The sequence below is a fragment of the Myotis yumanensis genome, unplaced genomic scaffold (assembly GCF_028538775.1).
Source record: "Myotis yumanensis isolate MYYU_CA2020_CCGP unplaced genomic scaffold, mMyoYum1.0.hap1 SCAF_3, whole genome shotgun sequence".
In the NCBI taxonomy this organism is placed as follows: domain Eukaryota; kingdom Metazoa; phylum Chordata; class Mammalia; order Chiroptera; family Vespertilionidae; genus Myotis; species Myotis yumanensis.
Genome location: NW_027223754.1, coordinates 115,876,769 through 115,899,842, shown reverse-complemented (window position 1 = coordinate 115,899,842; position 23,074 = coordinate 115,876,769). Strand labels below are relative to the sequence as shown.

The window sequence follows — 23,074 nt, the reverse complement described above, 5'->3', positions numbered from 1 at the left end:
TCAGTTATCTATATGAATGTTGAAATAATTAAACACAATTTTAAAAATTGTCTTATGTGTTAAAATTATAATGTTGTCAGACATCCATATCCCAAATCATTGTAGAATTCAATGACACAAAAGATTCAATAATCAACTTTTGGCTTATACTACAATTCTTTAGGAATATATATCTTGTAAAGCAAGGACAAGCTATCTGAAACGACTACTATTAAAATTTCCTGTTCAAAACACTAACTCCTTTTCATAGTCATCATTATGAAGGCAAAATTATAGGTTTCCCTCATACATTTTGGTTTTCGTTCAAAAATGAGAACAAAGACTGTGGTTATAATTTTGTGTACGTATTAAGTAAACCAAAGATCAGTGACAAGTCTATACTTAAGCTCAGAAAACCAGACAAACTTGATGGGCCAAAAATATTCATGTCTTTAAGCAAAGCTTTTTTAGGGTACCCGTGACATTCCAAAGGTAATTACTTTCTCAAATACTGTACTTACATTAAGAAGCCATTTTAACACACAGGCAACTTCTATGGTTTTTAAGCAGACCAATGAATAAGTTTTTGTTTGATAAAGGAATTTAATTTTACTTAAGGAAAGTCACTTTTGAACCTCACATTTAGCTTATATTTTCACATAGTTGGGTGAACGTCATCGTTGAAAAAATCCTGGCCAATCAGAAGTTCAGTTCAAGTGAAGGATCCAATGAAGTAAGTAATACAAAAAATGCAGTGAAGTACCACCCTTTTTTGATTTCTGGAACTAAAGTTAGAGAGTATCAAAATTTTCAGTACAGATATACATGTCCTAGGAATATATTATAATACCAGTGAACTATTAATGAAGCTGTAAAAATGCTCAACATATGGGAATTTAAAATAATTTAGGGTAGTATTCCTATTAAGCTATAATATTTAAAAAAAGTGCCATACTAGTATGTATGAAAATGTATGATTTACACGTTTAATAATCACATATCTAATTCTGTTGTTGCAGGCAACCTGTTCAATTGCAAAGTATAGACTTGTCCATCACTGTCTTCATTTTGCTTTTTCAGTCAGACAACCAACTGCTGCATTTAAATGAGCAACCCAAGATAAAGCCCACTTTCAAGGAAGACTAAATAGAAAATTTTTTCTGGAAGATCAAACACTTCTCATCAATCACCTGGCAGAGGGACTTTCTTCACTAAGAAACCATCTCTATTGTCTGAAGAACTGAGACAACAGAGTCACTCTCCAAGGCAGCAAAACATGCACATTTCACCTCCTCAACACCTATGTTCACATTCTCCAACAGAATAACAGCCCTCATTTAAATTTTACCAGCTTGTAACAATGATCCTTTGAGGGTGGATAAATTAAAACACACAAACACAACGCCTCACCTTATGTGAGCTGGGTCTGCTGTAATACAGTGGCTGCGCGTGGTGCTGGCTGCTGCTCTGAGTTCCTGCTTCTCGGATAGTGTTACCAGGCTGGGGTTTCCCTGGTCTAGCAATTGTTAAATTGACCCTTTCTCCACTAGCCTGGAGGAAACACACATACATTACCACCAGTCATTAATGAAGCTTCTCATTGTAAAAATTATAGGCAGTATAATTTCCAATGCACTTATCGTTATACCAAAGCCTTGCTTGGGTAGTAAATGCAAGCACCTGGTGGTGGGGAAGAAGGAGGTCCATTTCATGAGTTAATATTTTAAAACTTCTGCAGGTGAATCACACACACAGAGCTCCTGGATATGCCCTCCCCAACTCCACCTCCAAAACAACCAAGGCAAAGCAGTAAAACTGCCTGTGTTCTCATCTCCCCTTGATTTCTTGAAAGGGAAGGTAACTTTTTATTTTATTTTTTAAATATAATTCTTATTGATTTCAGAGAGGAAGGGAGAGGGAGATAGAAACATCAATGATGAGAGAGAATCATAGATCAGCAGCCTCCTGCACGCCCCCTACTGGAGATAGAGCCCACAACCCGGGCAGGTGCCCTTGATCGGAATTGAATCTGGGATCCTTCACTCCGCAGGCCAACGCTCTATCCACTGAGCCAAACCAGTAAGATGACTTTTTAAAAATACTTCTTTGCCCTTTCAATACTAGCCCTGGCACTGAGAGGGTCACAGCAAAGGAAAGAAGATAGAAAGGAAGAAATGATTCAAAGCTTAATTAAAATCCATTGTGACTTTTGAAATAAATTTTATGGTGGCTACTTTGGAAGTAATAATCAATGAAACTACCCACAGCTTTGTTTTTGCCTGCGATAGGTTTGAGTCAAAATAGGACCAAATTTTTGAACAGTCCTGAAAAGAATGATTATAGAGATCCTGTATAACAAGACTATATATATATATATATATATATATATATATATATCCACACACACACACAGTATGTGTATGACACAGCCACATGTCCCTAAGGTTTATTATGGTAAGTTACTTTAGAGGTTTATGATGATTATTTTAAATTTAGAGGTCCATCATCTATATATCTGTATTTTAAACAGAGATTCATATTTAGTATATTTTCAAAATACTTTGTTACTTAATTTTTACTTTAAATTATTTTATCTTTGCTTTTAATGTACAAGACTAATTTATTTGATGTTGACTCTTGGTCATGACCACAATTTCCAATTTTATTATTATTTCTCTGGGAAAATAGGATAGCCTACTTTCAAGGAATTGTGGTAGAAAGAGGGGAACTCCTTCATAACTATAGTCAATAATGTTAAGAAATTACTCCATTTTTAGTTCTTAAATTGGAAAATAAGTGATAACCAACTTTAAACACCAATGAAAATCATTCTTATTCAAGCATTTTATTGCACTAAATAATTTCAGACAAGTTCTTTAGCATAACTGAAAGAACAGTTAATATATAGCCAAACTTCCAAAGCAGAGGCTGGGACTTGATCTAAAGGATAAATAACGAAGTAGAATGTTTAGAATTCTCATACTTAGAATTCTGACACTTCAGATTATTAGATCACACAGTGTGAAGTGATGAGATGCTCCCTTTGTGACTTCATTTCAATGTACAGGATCATTTTCATTATGCTTAACACCTGATAACTACTAAATATTTCATAATCAGTATTTCAACTTTACTGGAAAACCCTGTTTACAAAACTTTAAACAGAAACAAACCATTGATCTTAGATTGCTTCAAAGACAAAATTCTTTGCATGAGGCAATTAGGCTTGAAACAACGAATCAACATTTGCGTTTAGGCTAACTTTAAACAGACTGCACATGTAATATTCCAGGGTTTCAAACACAGCAAAAGAGTTGTGTTAAAGTCAAGGTATTTTAAAATGCAGGATGCCCAAATGACAATACCCATGATTCATAAATAAGTAGCATGCTTTGTTACTAGGTGTATAAATTAGTATGGTCTGATCTTTACAGAAGGAAGTTTAGCAAAATGTCTTAAACTTGAAAACAAAACATAAGTTATAGAACACAACATGCCCACAGGTATTAAAAATCATGATGTGAATCTACACTTACTGTTATGATAAGAAGTCCACAACATACTGTTGACGTAAAGAAAAAGTTGCAAACTCAGAATTTATAAGATAAGTGCATATGTTAAGTATTTGTGTAAATATGTACCTATATACCTGTGTAGTATACACATTTTTTAGTGACTATCCACCTACTTTAATTCCTGATGCTCAATTATATTAATTCTTGATTTCCTTTAGAGCAGTGGTTCTCAACCTCTGGCCCTTTAAATACAGTTCCTCATGTTGTGACCCAACCATAAAATTATTTTCGTTGCTACTTCATAACTGTAATGTTGCTACTGTTATGAATCGTAATGTAAATATCTGATATGCAGGATGGTCTTAGGCGACCCCTGTGAAAGGGTCGTTCGACCGCCAAAGGGGTCGCGACCCACAGGTTGAGAACCGCTGCTTTAGAGTGTTCTGTTGGGCTTACTTAAAGAAAAAAAAAAAAAGGCACTTTTGTTTCACCCTGATCTTTTTAGGAGATACCCACATTGGGTTAAATGCCATGGCATGTTGCAGAACCTGAAATCTTCTCTGGGTAGTTTTCTAAATTTATCTGGTTTAATACTCTTCCTAAAAACATGGTTTTTCTGTGATGATAACTATCCTTACTTTTTTCACAGGGATACTGTGAGGAGAAATGTTATGTGTTTGAATTGCTTTAAATTCCTTAAGAGGAAAAAAAAAAGGCATTATAGGGATGGCAGTTATTCTTAATAAAAAACGACTTTCTATTTTTATGTATGTTAGAGTGAAGATGGAAAGGTAAGAGATGAGGTAAGTCACAACCTCGGTAATCACAGATCCTTTGAACCTTACTTTTCTCATTTGTTATATGTGGACAACACCATATGTTATGCTTAGTGCTAGATGGAGCCAAGGGAGCAAATGAAAACTTTAGAGACTGCATTCTATAAATAGCCAGCCTAAAAGTTCATGGAACACAATGCTTAGAAAAGCTTCTATCTATAATGAAGTTATACCACTGTGGATTTTGAAGAATTTAAATAGCTGTGCTTGATTTTTTCAATGAAATATCAAATATGCCCAGATTTTTATGTTATTGGCCAATGAAAACAAAATACTGATATATGGTAATGAAGGCCAAGCATCAGGAATGCATATCTCAAGTGTACCTGAATGATCTGGGCAGCCAACTCAGGAGTTCCGTGCTTCAGGTCATGCCCATTGATGGCGAGCACACGATCATTGCTGCTGAGCCTGCCGTCCTGCGCAGCAAGCCCCCCTTCCAGTAGGTCAAGAATAAAAACTCCTGGCTCATCTGTCCTTCGTACAAGTTTGATGCCGAGCTGTTCACCATAGTCCCGTTTATAAAGAACCACATTGAAAATCTCTTCTCGTGGAGAGTTCCCATCAGAATGGCTATTCACTCGGTTACCGAAGCGTCTCTCTCGAAGCACAGTGAGCTGTAGGGTGCTGCAGGGCTGTGAAAGGACAGCCCTGGCATAGTTGTGCGACACATTGCTAATATCATAGTTGTTGACCTAAAAAAAAAAAAAAAAAAGAATTATGACTATACTGTGACTATCTTCTGCCCCCCACCCCATTTATAGAAATACTAGTAACATTTCCCAAGGAAACTAATATTGTAAAAATGATATACAATCATTATTTACAAAGAAATCTACTCTAAAAACATATTAAAGTACAGAATTCCTAAAATTAATTTACAATTAGCATTAAGTAGAGAATAGCAGTTAGGATTACAGGGTTAGTGATAGTCTTGAATTAGCATCCTTGGATCTGCTATGTACTAGCTGGATGATCGAGGGCAATTATAGAACTTGTTTGAGTATGTTTCCTTATGTGTAAAATGTGTTACACATGTGGGACTGAAATTAAGGTAGGAAGAAAAAAATATACTCCATGTATATCGGTAAAACAGAAGAAATTACAAAATTCTAATGTTTTACATAAAAGAACAGCAAAATTCACCTTCATATAATTTAAGTTCCACAGTACCATGATTTTTCAAGTTTTAAATTTATGAATAAGAGCAAAATGATACAAATTAACAGAATTAAAATTGATACCTGAAGAATCTGGTCTCCAGCAAGGAGCCTTCCATCTCTGGCAATTATCCCATCCCGATAGACTTCCTGGATAACGATGTTAATCAGTGGTGTTTCATTGCCACCCACAACGCTAATTCCTAACTGAATGTAAGGATTAGATCGGTGAATTTCAATCGTGGTGATTTCACCTTCTGGTAAACTAGGTGGCTGTTGTGTGGCTGCGAAGTTAAAAATGAGAAAGAAAAGAGAAAGAAAATAAATGTTTCATATTTTGATGTTCTTCAGGTAAATAAATCATCTTATGTTAATATATGATTAAAAACTAGTAATACCACTGGATAAGAAAAAGATAGTGACAAAAAATATCTATACGTTAAGATTATCTAAACATTTCCTCTTTCAAAGGTGATCAGTATATAACCAACAAATAGCTACTATGTATCAGATCACTAGGGAAGACACAATGATCTGATAAAGAAATATTAAAAGACAGTCATCTTGTCCTAACTATAAGAGAAAGTCTGAACCATTAACATCTGTGAACATGCAAGGCAGTTTAAGGAAAAGACTAACTTTGTGGTATGTAATCGCCATAGATGCTGAGAGAGTAATCACATCACCTCTAAGAGGTGGGTGTTGAGCCTTGGGAGATGAAAAAAGTTATAGCTGTGGCAGGGAAAATTGGAAATGTTTAGTAAAATTTGAAATTTTTAAGGGAAAATCATATTTAAGAGTAAATACCTAGGGCCAACTACGAAATATGCCCAATATCTAGGACTACAGGCTTTCTGTTTGCTCCTAGTCGGTTGTACAGTCAGATTAGTGGCTGACAGCAGAGTGCAGTAGTCACAAGTGTGGCCTTAGAGACAGATATCCAGCCATTTCTTGGCAGTATGGGCTTGACCAATTAATCTCTCAAGACTCAATTTTCTCACCATTAAAAAAAAATCCCTTAATACTGTAACAAGCACTTAATCAGTTAATTTATGTGAAGTGCTTGGCACAGGACCTGCCACAGAGTAAGCACTTAATCCAAGGTATTAGTTTTGTCATTCTTGATGTTACTGATTTCTTAGACAAGAAGCAACAAACTCTGAACATAGGAGCAAACAAGAAGAAGCTGTTAATTAATGACTATCGAATTCATGAACTACAACAGAAGAGGGTGGGGGCATCTTCCTCCAGGGTAAAGGTCATGTTCTGTTTCTAAAATGCCAATTGTTCAAATTATAGACTTAGGGTGATTACACCCTATCTCAATAAAATTATTTCTTTTAAGAGGAAAAAAATGCATGTTGAGAAAATTGGAGGGTGAAGTAGGAAGGAAGTAAATGTCTGATTTGAAAACATAAAAAGAAAGAGGTACTAGCACATACTATCAGCAATGGTGCTCTCCTCGAAGGCAGGGTTGTCCAGGCCAGGCTCCTCAGTCCATACAGGAAGAGAGGCAGAGGTCAAGTTCCGTTCGGCGGGCACTGTGCCTGTCCCTGAGCAGTCCGTTTCGGGCGATAGGGTACTTGGGAGATCTATTATAGTGGTTCCATTTTCATTCTCAATCTCTGTCTGAGTTTTACTGGTTTTCCTTCTCTCTAGGGCAACTCTCTGATGAGAAGCTCCAGGACATCTAGAAAGAGAATATTAGGTGGTTTCCAGATTATTTGAAAGGGGGAAAAAAGTGATTAATGGCTCGTACCACAACAAAAGAATGGCAGTGGCTTCTGTTGCATAAAGCACCTAGAGGTACCCATATGGGTACATAATTCCACTTGAAGTAAGTTCTTACCACTCCACATAGTGAATTTAAAACAAGGCATCAGCATAAACAATGGTGTGGTATATATCTCAAAGAATGTTTCAATAAAAATTTGAGCATATATTAGTACCAGAAACATATACAACAGTATAGTATACAGTATAGCTGTCTCAATACTGCAAGAATTATTCTGAAATTCTGAGTACAACCCTTTCTACAGGTTTACTGACTTAAGTACAGAACTGGAAATTAGCGCTTAGACCTTAATGCCCATATGCCTCTGCACTCTCACGGCCGATGTCACACATTTACTCAGTAATGATAGCAAAACATTTGAAGGTTTACACTTTGCAGGAAAACAGAGCAAAGGCCCAAATAACTTTACTAGTATAATAGACATGGAAGGAAATAAAGAAAACATATCTCCTAGTTTGTAAAATTAGAATTGCAATAGTGGAATTACAGTTATGCTATCTAAGTTAAACATATATTCCAAGTACTTGGGAAACTTACATAAGCACTAAGAAATAAGAACTATTAACTTGTTTGATTTTATTTATTTAAGCAAACAAAAGGGCACAAGGTGCTTGTTTAAACATTTAAATAAAGTTTTACACAGATATTAGAAGTGTCTTTTCCATCTGACCCGTTTACTGGAGAACATGACTAATACCCAGTTTGAAGAGTGGGAGAAGGAAAGGGGATTAGTGGAGAGCTAGATGCACATCCCTACAGCCCAACATGACTCAGACACCATGTATTTTCATATTGGGGTAAGCAGGGACACAATTTTATGTCTAGGATCGTAGATCTTCATTCAATGACAATATTGTTTAAAAATGTAGCATTTTGATAAAAATTAAGTATAGGATTAAATTAAATTAAAATGGAAAGCTATCTCTTAAGTATTAAGAAATAAAATTTCCCTCATGAACTAAAGATTGAAGTACTGGATTTCAAGTTCTTGAAAAGAATCATTAGGAAGTTTTTACCCAACTTTCTCCCACTAGTTATTTTCTATTCCTCTCATTAAGAAGATGACTGACTTTCCCTACTGCACTGCTGTGCAGCACCCTAGGGAATGTTCCTACAAGGACTTGACAAATAAGTTTGAAAATTGTATCACTGAAAAACTACTTTTGTAAGTAGATTTAATTAGAAATGCATTTAAAAATATTTTCTTCAATAAAAAATTGAGACAAAACTGGATCATAAAAAATATTTGTGACTAAACAGATAAACATTTAAGTTCCAAAATGTATATCATACACAAATTTATACATGGGCAATAGCTAGTCTTCAATGAAAAACATGGACTAGGAAAGGGAAATACAAACAGAATGTGAACACTGGGAATTAGCTCAGCTAACAAACAAAAAACTCCTACAAACTAAATAACTACAAAGCCTATCCTTATTGTTGTTAAAAATGAAAAATAAATTTTAAAAAGATAATCTGCCCTGACTGGTTTGGCTCAGTGGATAGAGCATTGGCCTGCGGACTGAAAGGTCCCAGGTTCGATTCCGGTCGAGGGCATGTACCTTGGTTGCGGGCACATCCCCAGTAGGGGGTGTGCAGGAGGCAGCTGATCGATGTTTCTAACTCTCTATCCCTCTCCCTTCCTCTCTGTAAAAAATCAATAAAATATTTAAAAAAAAAATTTTAAAAAGATAATCTAAAGTTGTTAGAGAGGTAAAGAAACAAGTATACTTAAATTCCCAATGGGGCAGCAAATTGCTAATAGGAACTAAATAAAGATACTTTAAAATATGTGAAAATATGAAAGAGTGATCTTAGCCAGCACTGGAGAAGGCTACAGAGAGAACCTTTGAGAATACCCATCCTATATAATAAAAGCCTAATATGCAAATTGACCAAATGGCAGAATGACCGGTCGCTATGACACACACTGACCACCAGGGGGCAGACACTCAATGCAGGAGCTGCCCCCAACCCGCACGCCCCAGGCCAGCCAAGGTGGGTGCCAGCAGGGCCCCCCATATCATCCTGCTGGTAGCCTGTAAAGGGAGGCAACAGGCGGCGGCAGGGGGCAGAGCCAGCCGGAGAGTGGGCAGTGGCAGGAGGTGGGGCCAGCTGGCAAGTGGGCTGGCGCCACCCCCCTATTGCCCCACTGGTCGCCCTGCAGAGTGAGGTGACCAATGGCAGCAGTGGGGCGATTGGGGGTTGGGGCCAGCTGGTGAGCGGGTCAGCTCGGTCCCCCAATTGCTCTCAAGGCGGTGCAAGCAAGGGATGGGGCTGGCAAGCAGGCAGTGCCAGGCTGGCCAAGGCGGGTGCCAGCGGCCCCCGCCCCCCCATCACCCTGCCGGTTACCCCACAGATCAGCCTTGACCGCCGGCCAGGCCTAGGGACCCTACCTGTGCACAAATTTAGTGCACTGGACCTCTAGTATTTAAATAAGATGGGACAGATGAGTAGATTAAGAAAGAACTAGATGAGAGGAGACAAGGAGAGCAAGACTTCAAAGTACGTAATCAAGGGAGACAAGAGTGTCACCAAAGAAAAAGTGGCCAATAACACAAATGCCACACAAGGGACAAATAAGATAAAGATCAAAAGCATTAGTTTGATTAAGCATTAAAAAAGTCATGGTGACCTCAGAAAGAATACTTTGATGCTGAGGGCAAAAGCCCAAACTATAATGCCAGCATTTCTGCTACCTTAATACAAGCATCTACAAAACACTAAGAATTACAGGGCTTAAGTAAGAGAAATGAGAAAGACCATGCAAAATCTGTACACCTGGGAATTGGAATGGCTGCTAATGGGGATGAGTTTTCTTTTTGGAGTGTTGAAATGGTCTAAAAATTTGTAATGATGACTGCATACTTCCATGAATATAATAAAAACTACTAACGTGTACGCTTTAAAAATAGATCGACTTTTATGGTATGTACCTTCCTTCCTAGGGAGGGAGCTCTATTGCAGGTATGTTTTTTAAATTTTAAAAATAAAATCAAAAAGCTCTTACAGCAACCAGAGCCAAAATGAGGAACTTCCTCCTTTCCTGCTGAAGGTTATACTTCCATTCCCATTAGTCTGGCTCTTCTTATGGAGAAAAAATTACGTAAAACTTATAATATAGTGGCATCATTCCCCTATATAACAATGATTCACATTAGGAAATATACAGTGTAACAGCATACACGATCTTATTAGTAGCAGTATTAGTGTCGGTGGTGGGGCAGCTGTAATAGAAGTAAAATAAAACAATGCATGGTTAGAAGTGAAATAAAACTTGATACATGGTAAGTGCCAGCACAATGACAAGTACTTAATGAAACTCAAATAATATGAGCATCTTAGAAACAAGAAAAATGAGCCCGGCCTGCGTGGCTCAGTGGTTGAGCATCAACTGATGAACCAGAAAGTCACAGTTCGATTCCTGGTCAAGGCACATGCAGGTTGCGGGCTTGGTCCCCACTGTGGGATGTGTAGGAAGCAGTTGATCGATGATTGTCTCTCATCATTGATGTTTCTCTCTCTCTCTCTCTCCCTCTCCCTCTCTGACATCAATACAAATATATTTTCAAAAAAGAAAAATGATAAAAATAGTTATGGGTTAAAATATGCAAAAATAAATTCAAGTGATGCCAGTGAAAATGGTAGGTTAAGGATACCTGAAAAGCCTCTCTTTCATAAAGCAATGTGAACACTGGCAAAAACTGTTAGACCCAACTATTTCTGAGATCTTGAAATTAGCCAAAGTTCGGTAGCAAGCCAAAGTGCATTTATTAAAGAAAAATGGCTAAATTTCAGTACAAACAGTGAGCTCTATGGCATTTGAACTTGCCCCGTTTCCGTCCCCATCTCCTTAGCTCCATAGGAGCCTGGAAAAACAAATGTCCATAATCACAGTTGGAAGGGTAGACTGGCATGCTTTCAAAGCCCCATTTCTTGATAATTGTCATTAATTGACCTGTTGGTTCCCTGAAAGACCCCACTCACAAGGATGTCTTTTAACTAACCTGACTTGGAGCTCACCCAGTAAAGTCAAACTTTACACTGGGGGCATTCATTGGGGAAAAAATCAGAGGCAACTGTTTAAGATTGTGGCTGCCTAAGGAGGGCAAAAAAGGCTAACCAAAAGTGTTGCTGTTGTTTTTTAACACTAGGGATAGAAATTTCCATAGGGGTTTTGACATGTCCAGGCTGTGTGCATGCATCTGAAATAACTGAAAAGGCACTGAGCTCTCACTTCTGGCTGATCCTGACATTTTGTGAAAACCAGCAATGAAGGCTAAGGAGGAATTGTCTATTGCCTGAGTGTTGAAGATGTGCCCCACAATGAACACAGAGTCCCTCAGAAAGACTGGGAAATTTATTGGTTACAGGCATTTAAGGAATTATCTGTCTGACCATTAGCTGGCCATAACCTGAGCAAAGATTTTGAAGAATTAGTTTAGAAATGTCACTGAACAAACAGACAACAAACAGCAAAAACAAATCCTGAAAAAGGAAGAAGAATCTGATTTCCAGAGCTTCTATATTACATTATTTAAAATGTCAAGTGTTCAATAAAATTTTTTTAAAACATCCAAAGAAACAAATGAGTATGGCCCCTACACAGGAAAAATAGCAGTCAACAGTAACTGTCCCAGACATTTGCCTTATCACAACAATGACTTAAATAAAATATTATAAAAGTGTTCAAAGAACAAAGAAACCATGTCTAAAAACCTAAGGAAAATATCAGATTGTTTTACCAAATAAAAATATCAATACAGAAATATAAGTTATAATAAAAACCAAATAGAAATGCTGTATTTAAAAAATGAATAAATGAAATGAAGAACTCACAGCAGATCTGAACAGGCAGAAGAAAAGAATTGGTGAACTTGAAGTTAGGTCAATTGAGATTACCAGTCTGAGGAATAGAAAGAAAAAACAAATAAAAGAATGGACAGAGTCTCAAGAACCTGTGAGACACTATAAAAAATATTAGATATGTATAATGGGAATGCCACAAGAAGTCAGAGAGAAAGGGGCAGAAAGAATATTTAAACACGAAATGACCAAAATCTTCCCAAGTATCATGAATCTTGAAAGCAGCAAGAGAGAAATATCTCATTACATAGAAGTGACTCTCAATAAGATTGGCGGCTGATTTCTCTTCAGAAACCATGGAAACCAGAAGGCATGGATGACATAATCGAACAGCTAAAAAGAAAAAGAAAACACAACAACAAAATCACAAGACTTTCAACCAAGGAGTCTATATCCAGCAAAACTATCCTTCAAAAACAGGAGAACTGAAGACATTTCCAGATAAACAAAAACAAATATTTTGTTACTAGCAGATCTGCCATACAAGAAATACTAAAGTCTTTCAGATTGATATGAAAGGTATTTAGACAGCAACACAATCCACATGAAAAAATAAATAGCACTGATGAAAGTCACATAGATAAATATGGAAACAGCATAAAAGTATTTTTTAATAGCTCTTCTTTTGTCCTATCTGGTTTAAAAGACAACCACAAAAAGTAATATTATAATTCTGTTTTGATAGGCATATAATGCATAAAGATGTAATTTGTATAACTATAACAGCACATAGGCAGGAGGAAGGAATGGAGCTATATATGAATTTTTATATACCAGTGAAATTAAATTGGTATTAATCTGAACTAGACTGTTATAAATTACAATGTTAATTGTAATCCCTAGCACAACCACTAACAAAACAAAACAAGTATATATATATATATATATATATATATATATATATATATATATATACACACATACACACACACACACACACACACAGTTGGTTGGAGCATTGCCCCATATACCAAAAGGTCCGGAGGGTTTGATTCCCAGGCAGGACACATACCTAAGTTATGAGTTTGATCCCTGGTGGTGGTGGTGGTGGTGGTGGTGGTGGTGGTGGTGGATGCGGGAGGCAACTGATTGGTGTTTTATCACACACATCTATGTTTCTTTCTCTCTCTCTGGAATAAATTAAAAACTGTATATATATGAACAGAAATGACAAAAGAATTAAAATGACATACTAGAAAATATCTATTTAACGTAAGAGGGAAAAATTGGAGGAACAGATAAATAAAAATGAGATACAGAAAGTAGCAAAGTGGCAGACATAAATCTTACCTTATCAGTAATTATATCAAATGTAAACAAATTAAACACTCCAATCAAAAGTCAGTGATTGGCAGAACAGATTAAAAAGAAAACATGATCAACTATATACTGACTATAAGAGACACACATCAGATTCAAAGACACAAATAGGTAAAAATTAAAAGGAGAAACAAAGATACACCATGCAAATAGTATCTTTTAAAATATATATATTTCTATTGATTTCAAAGAGAAAGGGAGAGGGAGAGAAAGATAGAAACATCAATGATGAGAGAGAATCATTGATTGGCTGCATCCTGCACACCCCTTACTGTGGATTGAGCCCACAACCTGGGCATGTGCCCTTGACTGGAATTGAACCCAGGACCCTTCAGTCCATAGGCCTACACTCTATCCACTGAACCAAACCGGCTAGGGCGCAAATAGTATCTTAAAGAGGACTATGTAGGTATACTAATTTCAGACACAATAGATTTTAAGACAAAAATTATTTCTAGTGAAAAGAACATTTTACAATATGAAAGGTTCAATTTATTAACAAGTTATGACAACTATAAACATAACCACAACATATCCCTAAGTACATGAAGCAAAAATTATAGAATTGCCCGGCTGGCGTGGCTTGGTGGTTGAGCGTCGACCTATGAACCAGGAGGTCCTGGTTCAATTCCTGGTTGGGGCACATACCTGGGTTGTGGGCTTGATCCCCATTAAGGGGTGTGTAGGAGGCAGCCAATCAATGGTTCTCTCTCATCATTGATGTTTCTATCTCTCTCCGTCTCTGAAATCAATAAAAATATTTTTTAAAAAATTATAAAATTAAAATAAATAATTCAACAATAGTAATCTAAGATTTCTACTTTCAATAATAGATACAACAACTAGGTATAAAAACAAGAAAAAATAGACTAACCTAACAGATATCTATAGAACACTTCACCCATCAAGAGTGGAATACACATTCTTCTTGAGTAGACATGAAGCATTTTCCAGGATAGACCATGTGCTAGGCCATAAAAAAGAGCTTCAATAAAATGGAAAGGATTGAGTTGTACATAGCATGTTCTCCAATCACAATTTAAAATGGATCAAAAACCGAAATATAAGAGCTATAACTAAAAAAGTGTTAGGTGTAAATCTTCGTGACCTTGGAGTAGGCAATGGTTTCTTAGATATGACACCAAGCCAAGGAAACAAAGAAAAATAGATAAACTGAACTTCATAAAAATTAAACGTATTTGTCCTTGAAAGGACGTAGGAAAGTGAAAAGACAATGGATAGATTGCGAGAAAATATTTAAAAACTGTGTATGTAATAAGGGTCTATAACCAGAATATACATAAAATGCTAGCAACTGACAAAAACACAGCAATCCTATATAATAAAGAGATAATATGCAAATTAACCCTCACACCCTCACAAGATGGCTGCCTACAACCAGGCTGGCAGGGGGGTTAGTGAGAGACTACCAAACGACTGAACAAGCAGGCTGCATGGGGCAACCAGGCCAGCAGGGGGGTTAGTGGGGAAGACCAAATGACTGAACAAGCAGGCTGCGTGGGGCAACCAGGCCGGCAGGGGGGGCCGTGAGGGGCAACCAGCCTGGCAAGGGGGGCAGTTGGGAGTGACCAGGCCAACAGGGGGGGCAGTTAGGAGCAACCAGGCCAGCAGAGAGGGGCAGTTGGGGGTGACCAGGCCAGCAAGGGGGGACAGTAAGAGGTGACCAGGCTGGTGGGGGGGGGGGCAGTTAGGGGCGGCCGGGGCAGTTAGGGGCAGGCAGGCCGGTGGGGGGATGCAGTTGGGGGTTACCAGACTGGCAGGGGGGGCAGTTGGGGGCGATTAGGCTGGCAGGGAGGGCAGTGAGGGATGACTAGGCTGGAGGGGGGGGGCACTTGGGTGCAACCAGGTTGGCAGGGGGGGCAGTAAGGAGTGACCAGGCTGGCGGGGGGGGGGGGGGGACAGTTAGGAATGACCAGGCCAGCAGGGAGGGGGCAGTTGGGGGTGACCAGGCCGGCAGGGAGAGCAGTTAGGGGCGATCAGTCCGGCACACAGAGGCAGTGAGGGGTGATCAGGCTGGCGGGGGCGGGGGGGGGGGGCAGTTTGGGACCACCAGGCAGGCAGGTAGGTGAGCGATTAGGAGCCAGCGGTCCAGGATTGTGAGAGGGATGTACGACTGCCTAGGTTTAGGCCCAATTCCCGGGATCGGGCCTAAACCGGCAGTCGGACATCCCCCAAGGGGTCCCAGATTGGAGAGAGTGCAGGCTGGGCTAAGGGGAAACCCCCCGCCCCCATTATAAAAATAGACTAATAATTTTGAACATTTGTTCATGTGCTTATTGGCCATTCAAATATCCTTGGAGAAATATCTATTCAGACACTTTGTCCACTTAAAATTGAATGACTTGAGCCCTGGACAGTTAGAGTGTTGGCCAAGCACCGAAGGGTTGTGGATTCCATTCCAAGTCAAAGTTATGTACCTGGGTTGCAGGTTCGATCTCCAGCCCCCAGACAAGGCATGTACAGGAGGCAACCAATCAATGTGTCTCTCTTACATCAATGTTTCTTTCTCTCTCCCCGCCTCCTTCCCACTTTCTCTAAAAAAATCAATGGAAAATATATCCTCAGGTGAGGATAAACAATAAACAAACAACAAAAAAACTGAATGATTTGACTTTTTATTAACTGTAAGAACTCTATATATAAGTCTGGATACTAGACTCTTATCAGATACATGATTTGCAAATATACCTATCTGTTTTTTACATTATATATGAGAAAAGAATGCTGGTAAGAATGTGCCAAACTCACCCGAGCTGGTTTGGCTCAGTGGATAGAGCTTCGGCCTGAGATTGAAGGGTCAAGGACACATGCCTGGGTTATGGCCTTGATCCCCAGTGAGGGGCGTGCAGGATGAAGCCAGTCAATGATTCTCTCTCATCATTAATGTTTTCTATCTCTCTCTCTCCCTTCCTCTATGAAATCAATAAAAATATATTTTTAAAAATGTGCCAAACTCAAACTTTCTTCCAAGCTAAAATGTGAAAGTAAAAGAGCAATCTTGCCTCAGCCTATCCTGACCCATAAAGGCTTCAAAACCATTGGATGAATCCTGGCTATTGTGGCTCAGTAGATAGAGCATTGGCCCATGCACTGAAGGGTCCCTGGTTGGGTTCCTAGTCAAGGGCATGTACTTGGGTTGCAGGTTCATCCCTGGTCCCAGTGGAGGAGCGTGTGGGAGGCAACCAATTGATGTGTTTCTCACACATTGATGTTTCTCTCTCTCTCTCTCCCCCATCCCTACTTCCCTTGAACTCTCTCTAAAAATATCAATAGAAAAATATCCTAGGGTAAGAATTAACAAAACACAAACAAACAAAAACACCATTTGATGACCTAGGTCTCAGCATGGAAAAAGACTTCTTTAGAGGTTTTCTCTATAGTGTACACACTTTTTACCAGACTGTTAAATTGTTACGATTTTTAAAGAGGAAAATAAAGTGGTCCTGAACCTTGTCATAAACTAGACACAATGCTCAATTTAACAACAAAAAAATATTTACAATTCCTATAAGCTTTACATGTTAAACTGTTGAGGGTGAGGCAGGAGTGAGGGGTAAAGCAGGGGAGGAGGGATGTTTTATAGTTGATGGTGTTTGGCAGAATTTCACAAAGGAATTACTAAAATGTAATATGCTTAGTACAATATACAGAATATTTCTTAAAAGCTTTAAGTCTCCTTTCAAAGATGGGCACTTTTTCATGTCTTAAAATTCTTCATTGTTTTACTAAATATAATCTGTTAATAACTAGTAATTTTATTTAAAAACACATTCATCTTTCATAAATATTTTACTTTTAGTTGTAGCTGAAAAGTCAGTGGGCCAAATCCTAAAAATTCAAGAACAAAGATACATGATATCATAACTTTTATACAATGAATCACTCGCTGGTGATAAAATTCTATGCATATTCCATTGATTTTTAGAGAGAAAAGAGTGGGAGGCAGATATATATATATATATGAGAGAGAGAGAAAGAGAGAGAGAAAGAGAGAGAGAGAGAGAGAGAGAGAGAGAGAGAGAGAGAAAGAGAGAGAGGAAGAGAAACAATGTGAGAGAGACACATCGATTGGTTGTCTTCCACACTCACCCTGAACAGGGGCTGGGGATTGAACCTGCAACCCAGGTATGTGCCCTTGACCAGGAACTGAACCCATGAGCCTTTGGTGCATGGGACAACGTTCTATCCAATGGGCCACACTGGTCAGGGCTAAAATTCTACTCATTTCAATGAAACATCAATTCCTAACAAATGAGTGAGAGGTTTTCAGAGATGAGCCTCAGTCATAATCTTATTCTGTGCCTCATGACATCACTTTTGTTACTACTGTGTGTTAGTTTTAAAACATGGCTATCATCACAAATTGAAGCCTCTTCTTGCATCTAGGAGGACTGCTTCAAATAGAGTAGAGATGGTGTGTGGCTTCAAGGCTAAATCATACAAGGCCATGCAGCTTCTGCCTTATTCACTGGAACACTGAGCATCATGTAAGAACTTGACATACAGTGAGGCCACCATGCTGGAGAGGCTACCTTTAGGCTCTGCAGCTGACAAGTCCTAGCTGAGCCGTGCTGCTGGTTATCTCCATCAAGGTGCCAGATGCGAATAAAGAAGACATCTTGGAAGTAGCTTCTCCAGTTCCAACTGTTGCAGTACCTGTCCTTCAGTTCTTCCAAGCTGTGGCCTAGATATACTAACGTAACAAAGACAAGCCATAGCTGTGGCGCCCTGTCTGAATCTCTGACTCACAGAATTCATGAGCAGAACCAAATACTTGTTTTATGTCACTGTATTTGGGGTGGTTAGTTTCTCAGCAATGGATAACCAGAACATAAGTAAAAATTTAACTGGACAAACATGAGGTGAGTGTCAACTTTGCACAAGGGAATTCAAAGACTGCTAAAGACATGGTTCTTGCCTTCAAAGAATTTACAACCCAGAAGTAGGCTCTAACCTGCCATCGTTTACAGAGACTGCTTAACAACTAACAGTATCTGGCACATAGTAGATAATATTTACTGAATGAACAAATGAACTAAATATTATTTAGTACTGAGTGTTGGATAATAACCATTTCTACTTAAATTTCAACTTATTTATTTATTTTTAATCCTCACCTGAAGATATTTTTCCATTGATTTTTAGAGAGAGTGGAAGAGAGAGGGAAAGACAGAGAAATATTGGTGTGAGAGAAACACATCAATTGGTTGCCTCCTGCACAAGCCCGACCAAGGCCTGGGCCAGGGAGGAACCTGCAACTGAGGTATGTGCCCTTGACTGGAATTGAACCCAGAACCCTTCGGTCCGCAGGCCAACACTCTATCCACTGAGCCAAACTAGCTAGGGCTGAATTTCAACATTTTTAATTGAGAAACTACTCAGGCTGTTAATCACACATCTGTTCAAATGGGATATAAAAATTCTATTTTATAATTTACCATTTTTTATTTTTAATAATTAATAGTTACTCTTAGGTGTTTATATCAATCAAGTCACCCACCATTACAAAAGGACATATTTTTCAAATTATCTTTCACAATATAGGCCTAAGACACTTTGGAAATTATTACATTAGTAGCTCAAATATTAATAAGCACACTGGAAAATAGAACTTTAAACTAGACATAACTGCTTGCACTTTATCTACCTATAAATGAAAGAAGAGTTTGCAATACTTCAACTATACACAGGCAGACCTCAGAGATATGTGGGTTCGGTTACAGACCACCACAATAAAGCAAGTCTCACAATAAAGTGAGTTGTAATCGTTTTGCTGGTGGAGGATTTGCCTTCAATTTGTAAAAACAAAAAACCCTGCAGCATGTGTAAAGCACAATAAAGCAACACGCAATAAAACGAGGTATGCCTGTATTAAATTATTGTACATATTATAGGTAAGTGAATATTTCTAACAACGTTTCCTGACCAGTGTGGGTCAGTAGATGAGCATCAACCTATGAACCAGGAGATTCCTGTTCAGGGCACATGCTGGTTGTAGGCTCAATCTCCAGTAGGGGGCGTGCAGGAGGCAACCAATTGGTGATTCTCTCTCATCATTGATGTTTCTATCTCTCCCTCTCCCTTCCTCTTTCTGAAATCAACACTCAAAATATGTTTTAAAAAAAATTTATATTTAAAAAAAATTTACTAACAATTTTAACATATTTTTAAAAAATTTACTAACAATGTGAAATTTTTATCTCACTGCTATCAAAATAATTAGTAACTGAATTGAGACTCTGCTTAGTTCCTCTAATATCCCACAACTGATGTTCATAAAAGAACTACAAAAGAACCAATTCCCGAAAAAGAACAGTTCTACTGAGAGAAATAAGACAATCCTAACATATTCTTTAACCTCCGCTGTACCTAGGCCTGACCCAGACTAGCATATTAAAAAGTTTGGTGTCTATTTCCAGGAGGTCTGTTACCATGTTCGGGTTCCCTGCCTTTTGTAGACTGAAGATGCACAAAAAACTAAGGCTACAGCGTTTTTAAAAGCTTATATAACTATCCTACACTTTTTCTTAACCTGTTTTTAATACAGCTTAGATTTAAGTAATAAATCTTCATGTTTCTGATATGTTAAAAATAACATTCTTTCTCATTTTTCAAATTATTTCTAAAGGGTGCAATCATTTTATAACACTGATATTAGGAACAGAATGAACATGTATACTCCCATGGGTAGAAAACATTTACTACCACATAGCAGTAGAGAACATGATTTAACCTGTGGAAAAGTCAGATGGCATATTAGAATGGGAAAGAAGAATATGGAAGTTTTAGTCTAACTATATTAACTAGCACTCTATATTTGTGACCCAGTTTCCTGATTTATAAAGTGAGGAGATTAGATTAATATCTTAAAATTCTATGATTTTATGTGTGAATATAATGACAAGCTATTCTACTAGTATGCCAGATTTATACTATTTCTAAATCTACTCTAGAAGGTAAGGCAAAAGTAGGTTTATAGTTTTAAGTACATGAAACAGTTTATTCTTGTATTATTATTTACTAGAAGCCCGGTGCACAAAATTCATGCACGGGACGGGGGGGTGGGGGGGGGGGCGTCCCCTCAGCCCAGCCTGCACCCTCTCCAATCCGGGACCCCTCGGGGAATGTCCGACTGCCAGTTTAGGCCCGATCCCTAAACCGGCAGTCGGACATCCCTCTCACAATCCAGGACTGCTGGCTCCTAATCGCTCACCTGCCTGCCTACCTGATCACCACTAACTGGCCCCCCTGCCAGCCTGATCACCCCTAACCACCTCTGCCTGCTGATCTGATCGCCCCTAACTGCCCCCCTCCCCCCGCTGGCCTGGTCGCCCCCAACTGCCCCCCTGACAACCTGGTCACCCTCAAATGCACCCCCCTGCCAGCCTGGTTGCCCCCAACTGCCCCCCCCCGCCAACATGGTTGTCCCTTACTGACCCCCCTGCCGGCCTGGTCACCCGAGGCAGCCTGCTGCTCAGTCACTTGGTCATCCCTCACTAATGCCCCTGCCAGCCTGGTCGCCCCATGCAGCTTGCTGCTCAGTCGTTTGGTTGTCCCTCACTAACCCCACTGCCGGCTTGGTTGCCCCACTCAAGCCTGTTTGGTCGTCTGTTCGGTTGTTTCAGATGCGATGGCCCCTGGCTTTTTATATAGAGAGATATAGATTAACTAGAGGCCCAGTGCACAAATTCATGCGTGGGTGGGGTCTGGCTGGCCCAGCCCCAATCAGGGTGAATTACGGTCAGGCCTATTGGGAGGAGGAGACAGTGGGAGGTTGACCGGCTGGCCTGCCCTGGTTGGGGCCCAATCAGGGCAGGGCCGGCTGGGAGGAGGGCCATGGGCGATTGGCCGGCAGGCCCCGCCCCCAATTGGAGTTGGGGGGCTGATCGGGGGTCAGAGGCCAGGGAGGGGCAGTGGGAGGTTGGACGGCCAGCCCCACCCCCAATTGGTGTGTGGGGGACTATAGGGGGCAGAGGTGTCTGGGGAGAGGGGCCACAAGCTGATCGGGGTGGTGGGGGCTGATCAGGGGTGGGGCCGGAGGTGGGGAGGGGCTGTGGGTGGTGGGTTGGCTGGCTGCGCTAAATGGGGTGGAAGAGCAGATTGGGGGCCAGTGGCCTGGGGGAGGGGCCATTGGTGGTTGGCTGGCTGGCCCTGCCCCTGATTGGAATGGGGGGGCTGATCGAGGATGGAGCTGGCTGGGGGGAAAGGCCGTGGGCCGATCGGGGTGGTGGGGACCCAACGGGGGTGGGGCTGGCCAGGAGGAGGGGCTGAAGGCGGTTGGCCAGTTGGCCCTGCCCCTGATTGGGGTAGGGGGGCCGACCTGGGATGGGGTGGGTGGGGGGAAGGGCTGCAGGAGGTTGGCTGGCCGACCCTACCCCCTATTGGGGTGGGGGGGGGGGCAATCAGGAACGGGGCCGGCTGGGTGGCGGGGGCTGCGGGCCAATCAGGGTGGTGGTGGCTCATGGAGAGTGGGGCCGGCTGGGGGGAAGGGCCATGGTGGGGGGGGGGGGGGGGGTTGGCCAGCTGCCCCGCCTTTAATCAGGGTGGGAGAGGCCAATCAGGGGCAGGGCTGGCTGGAGGGAGGGGCCACTAAAGGTTGGCTGGCTGGCCCCACCTCCCGATTGGGCCCGTTTGCTGGCCGCAGTGGGCGTCATAGTGATCAGTCGTTCTGGTCATTATGGTGTTCTGGTCGCTGGCTTTTTATAAATACTAGAGGCCCAGTGTGCACAAAATCATGCACAAGTAGCTCACTTCCACTTGCCTCAGCTGGCCACCCTGCCCTTGGCCGCTCCTAGTTCTCTGCTGCTAGCAGCTTGGTGCCCTGCCCTCCGCCGCTCATAGCTCTCCGCCGCTTGTAGCTCTCTGCCGCTAATAGCTCCCGCCCCGCCCTGCCCCACTCGCCACGAGAGTCGCTGCTCATTTGGTCATGATGGCGTTATGCTGTGACAGCCACAGGCCTTTTATATAAGAGATAGATTATTGTATTATTTTCCATACAAACAACTGTAAACCTACTTCTGCCCTACCCTGTATTGTACTATACATTGTTTTCACATAACTTAAAATTATTCCAGCTTTACACTACACAAGTGACTTAAATTTAGAAATGAATACATTTTTTTCTGTCACTTTATGTGATTCCACTTACTTAAGACATGAGATGCATTTTATTCCTTCCTAAGGGTATAAAGATCAAGAATTTACCAAAGAAAAATTATAAATCTCACTAAATAATCAGCTAACTAAATTACCTAACCTTTAAAAAAGTTTTTATTAGGACAAAATTAAAACCTAAATGTTTTAAAATTTCCAACCCCTAGTTCTTATTCAGACTAGTCCCTAAATGCAGAATCTTTTCTTTTTTAAAAAAATACCCCTCACCCAAGGATATGTTTATTGATTTTTAGAGAGAGGAAGTGGAGAGGTGGGGAGAGAAACATCAATCAGTTGCCTCCCATATGTGCCCTGACTGGGGATTGAGCCTGCAACCTTTTGGAATATGGGACAATGCTCCAACCAATACACCACCAGACCAGGGCCGAACACAGAATCTTTATAAGACCTTGGGCAAATAAAATC

At 40.1% G+C, this 23,074-nt stretch overlaps 1 protein-coding gene across 9 annotated transcripts in view; it reads right to left on the bottom strand.

The window, feature by feature from the left end:
• Positions 1–23,074, bottom strand: part of LNX2 (ligand of numb-protein X 2) — an 80,961-nt gene that overhangs the window by 11,237 nt on the left and 46,650 nt on the right. For 8 of the 9 annotated variants that reach the window (XM_070409415.1, XM_070409416.1, XM_070409421.1 and 5 more), the window contains 4 exons: positions 6,933–7,180; positions 5,575–5,774; positions 4,657–5,025; positions 1,390–1,530 (listed from right to left, as the gene is read on the bottom strand). In XM_070409415.1, the coding sequence (XP_070265516.1) occupies positions 1,390–1,530; positions 4,657–5,025; positions 5,575–5,774; positions 6,933–7,180 (958 nt within the window). The remainder of the gene's footprint in view (positions 1–1,389; positions 1,531–4,656; positions 5,026–5,574; positions 5,775–6,932; positions 7,181–23,074) is intronic. The other variant, XM_070409422.1, reaches the window with a different exon arrangement.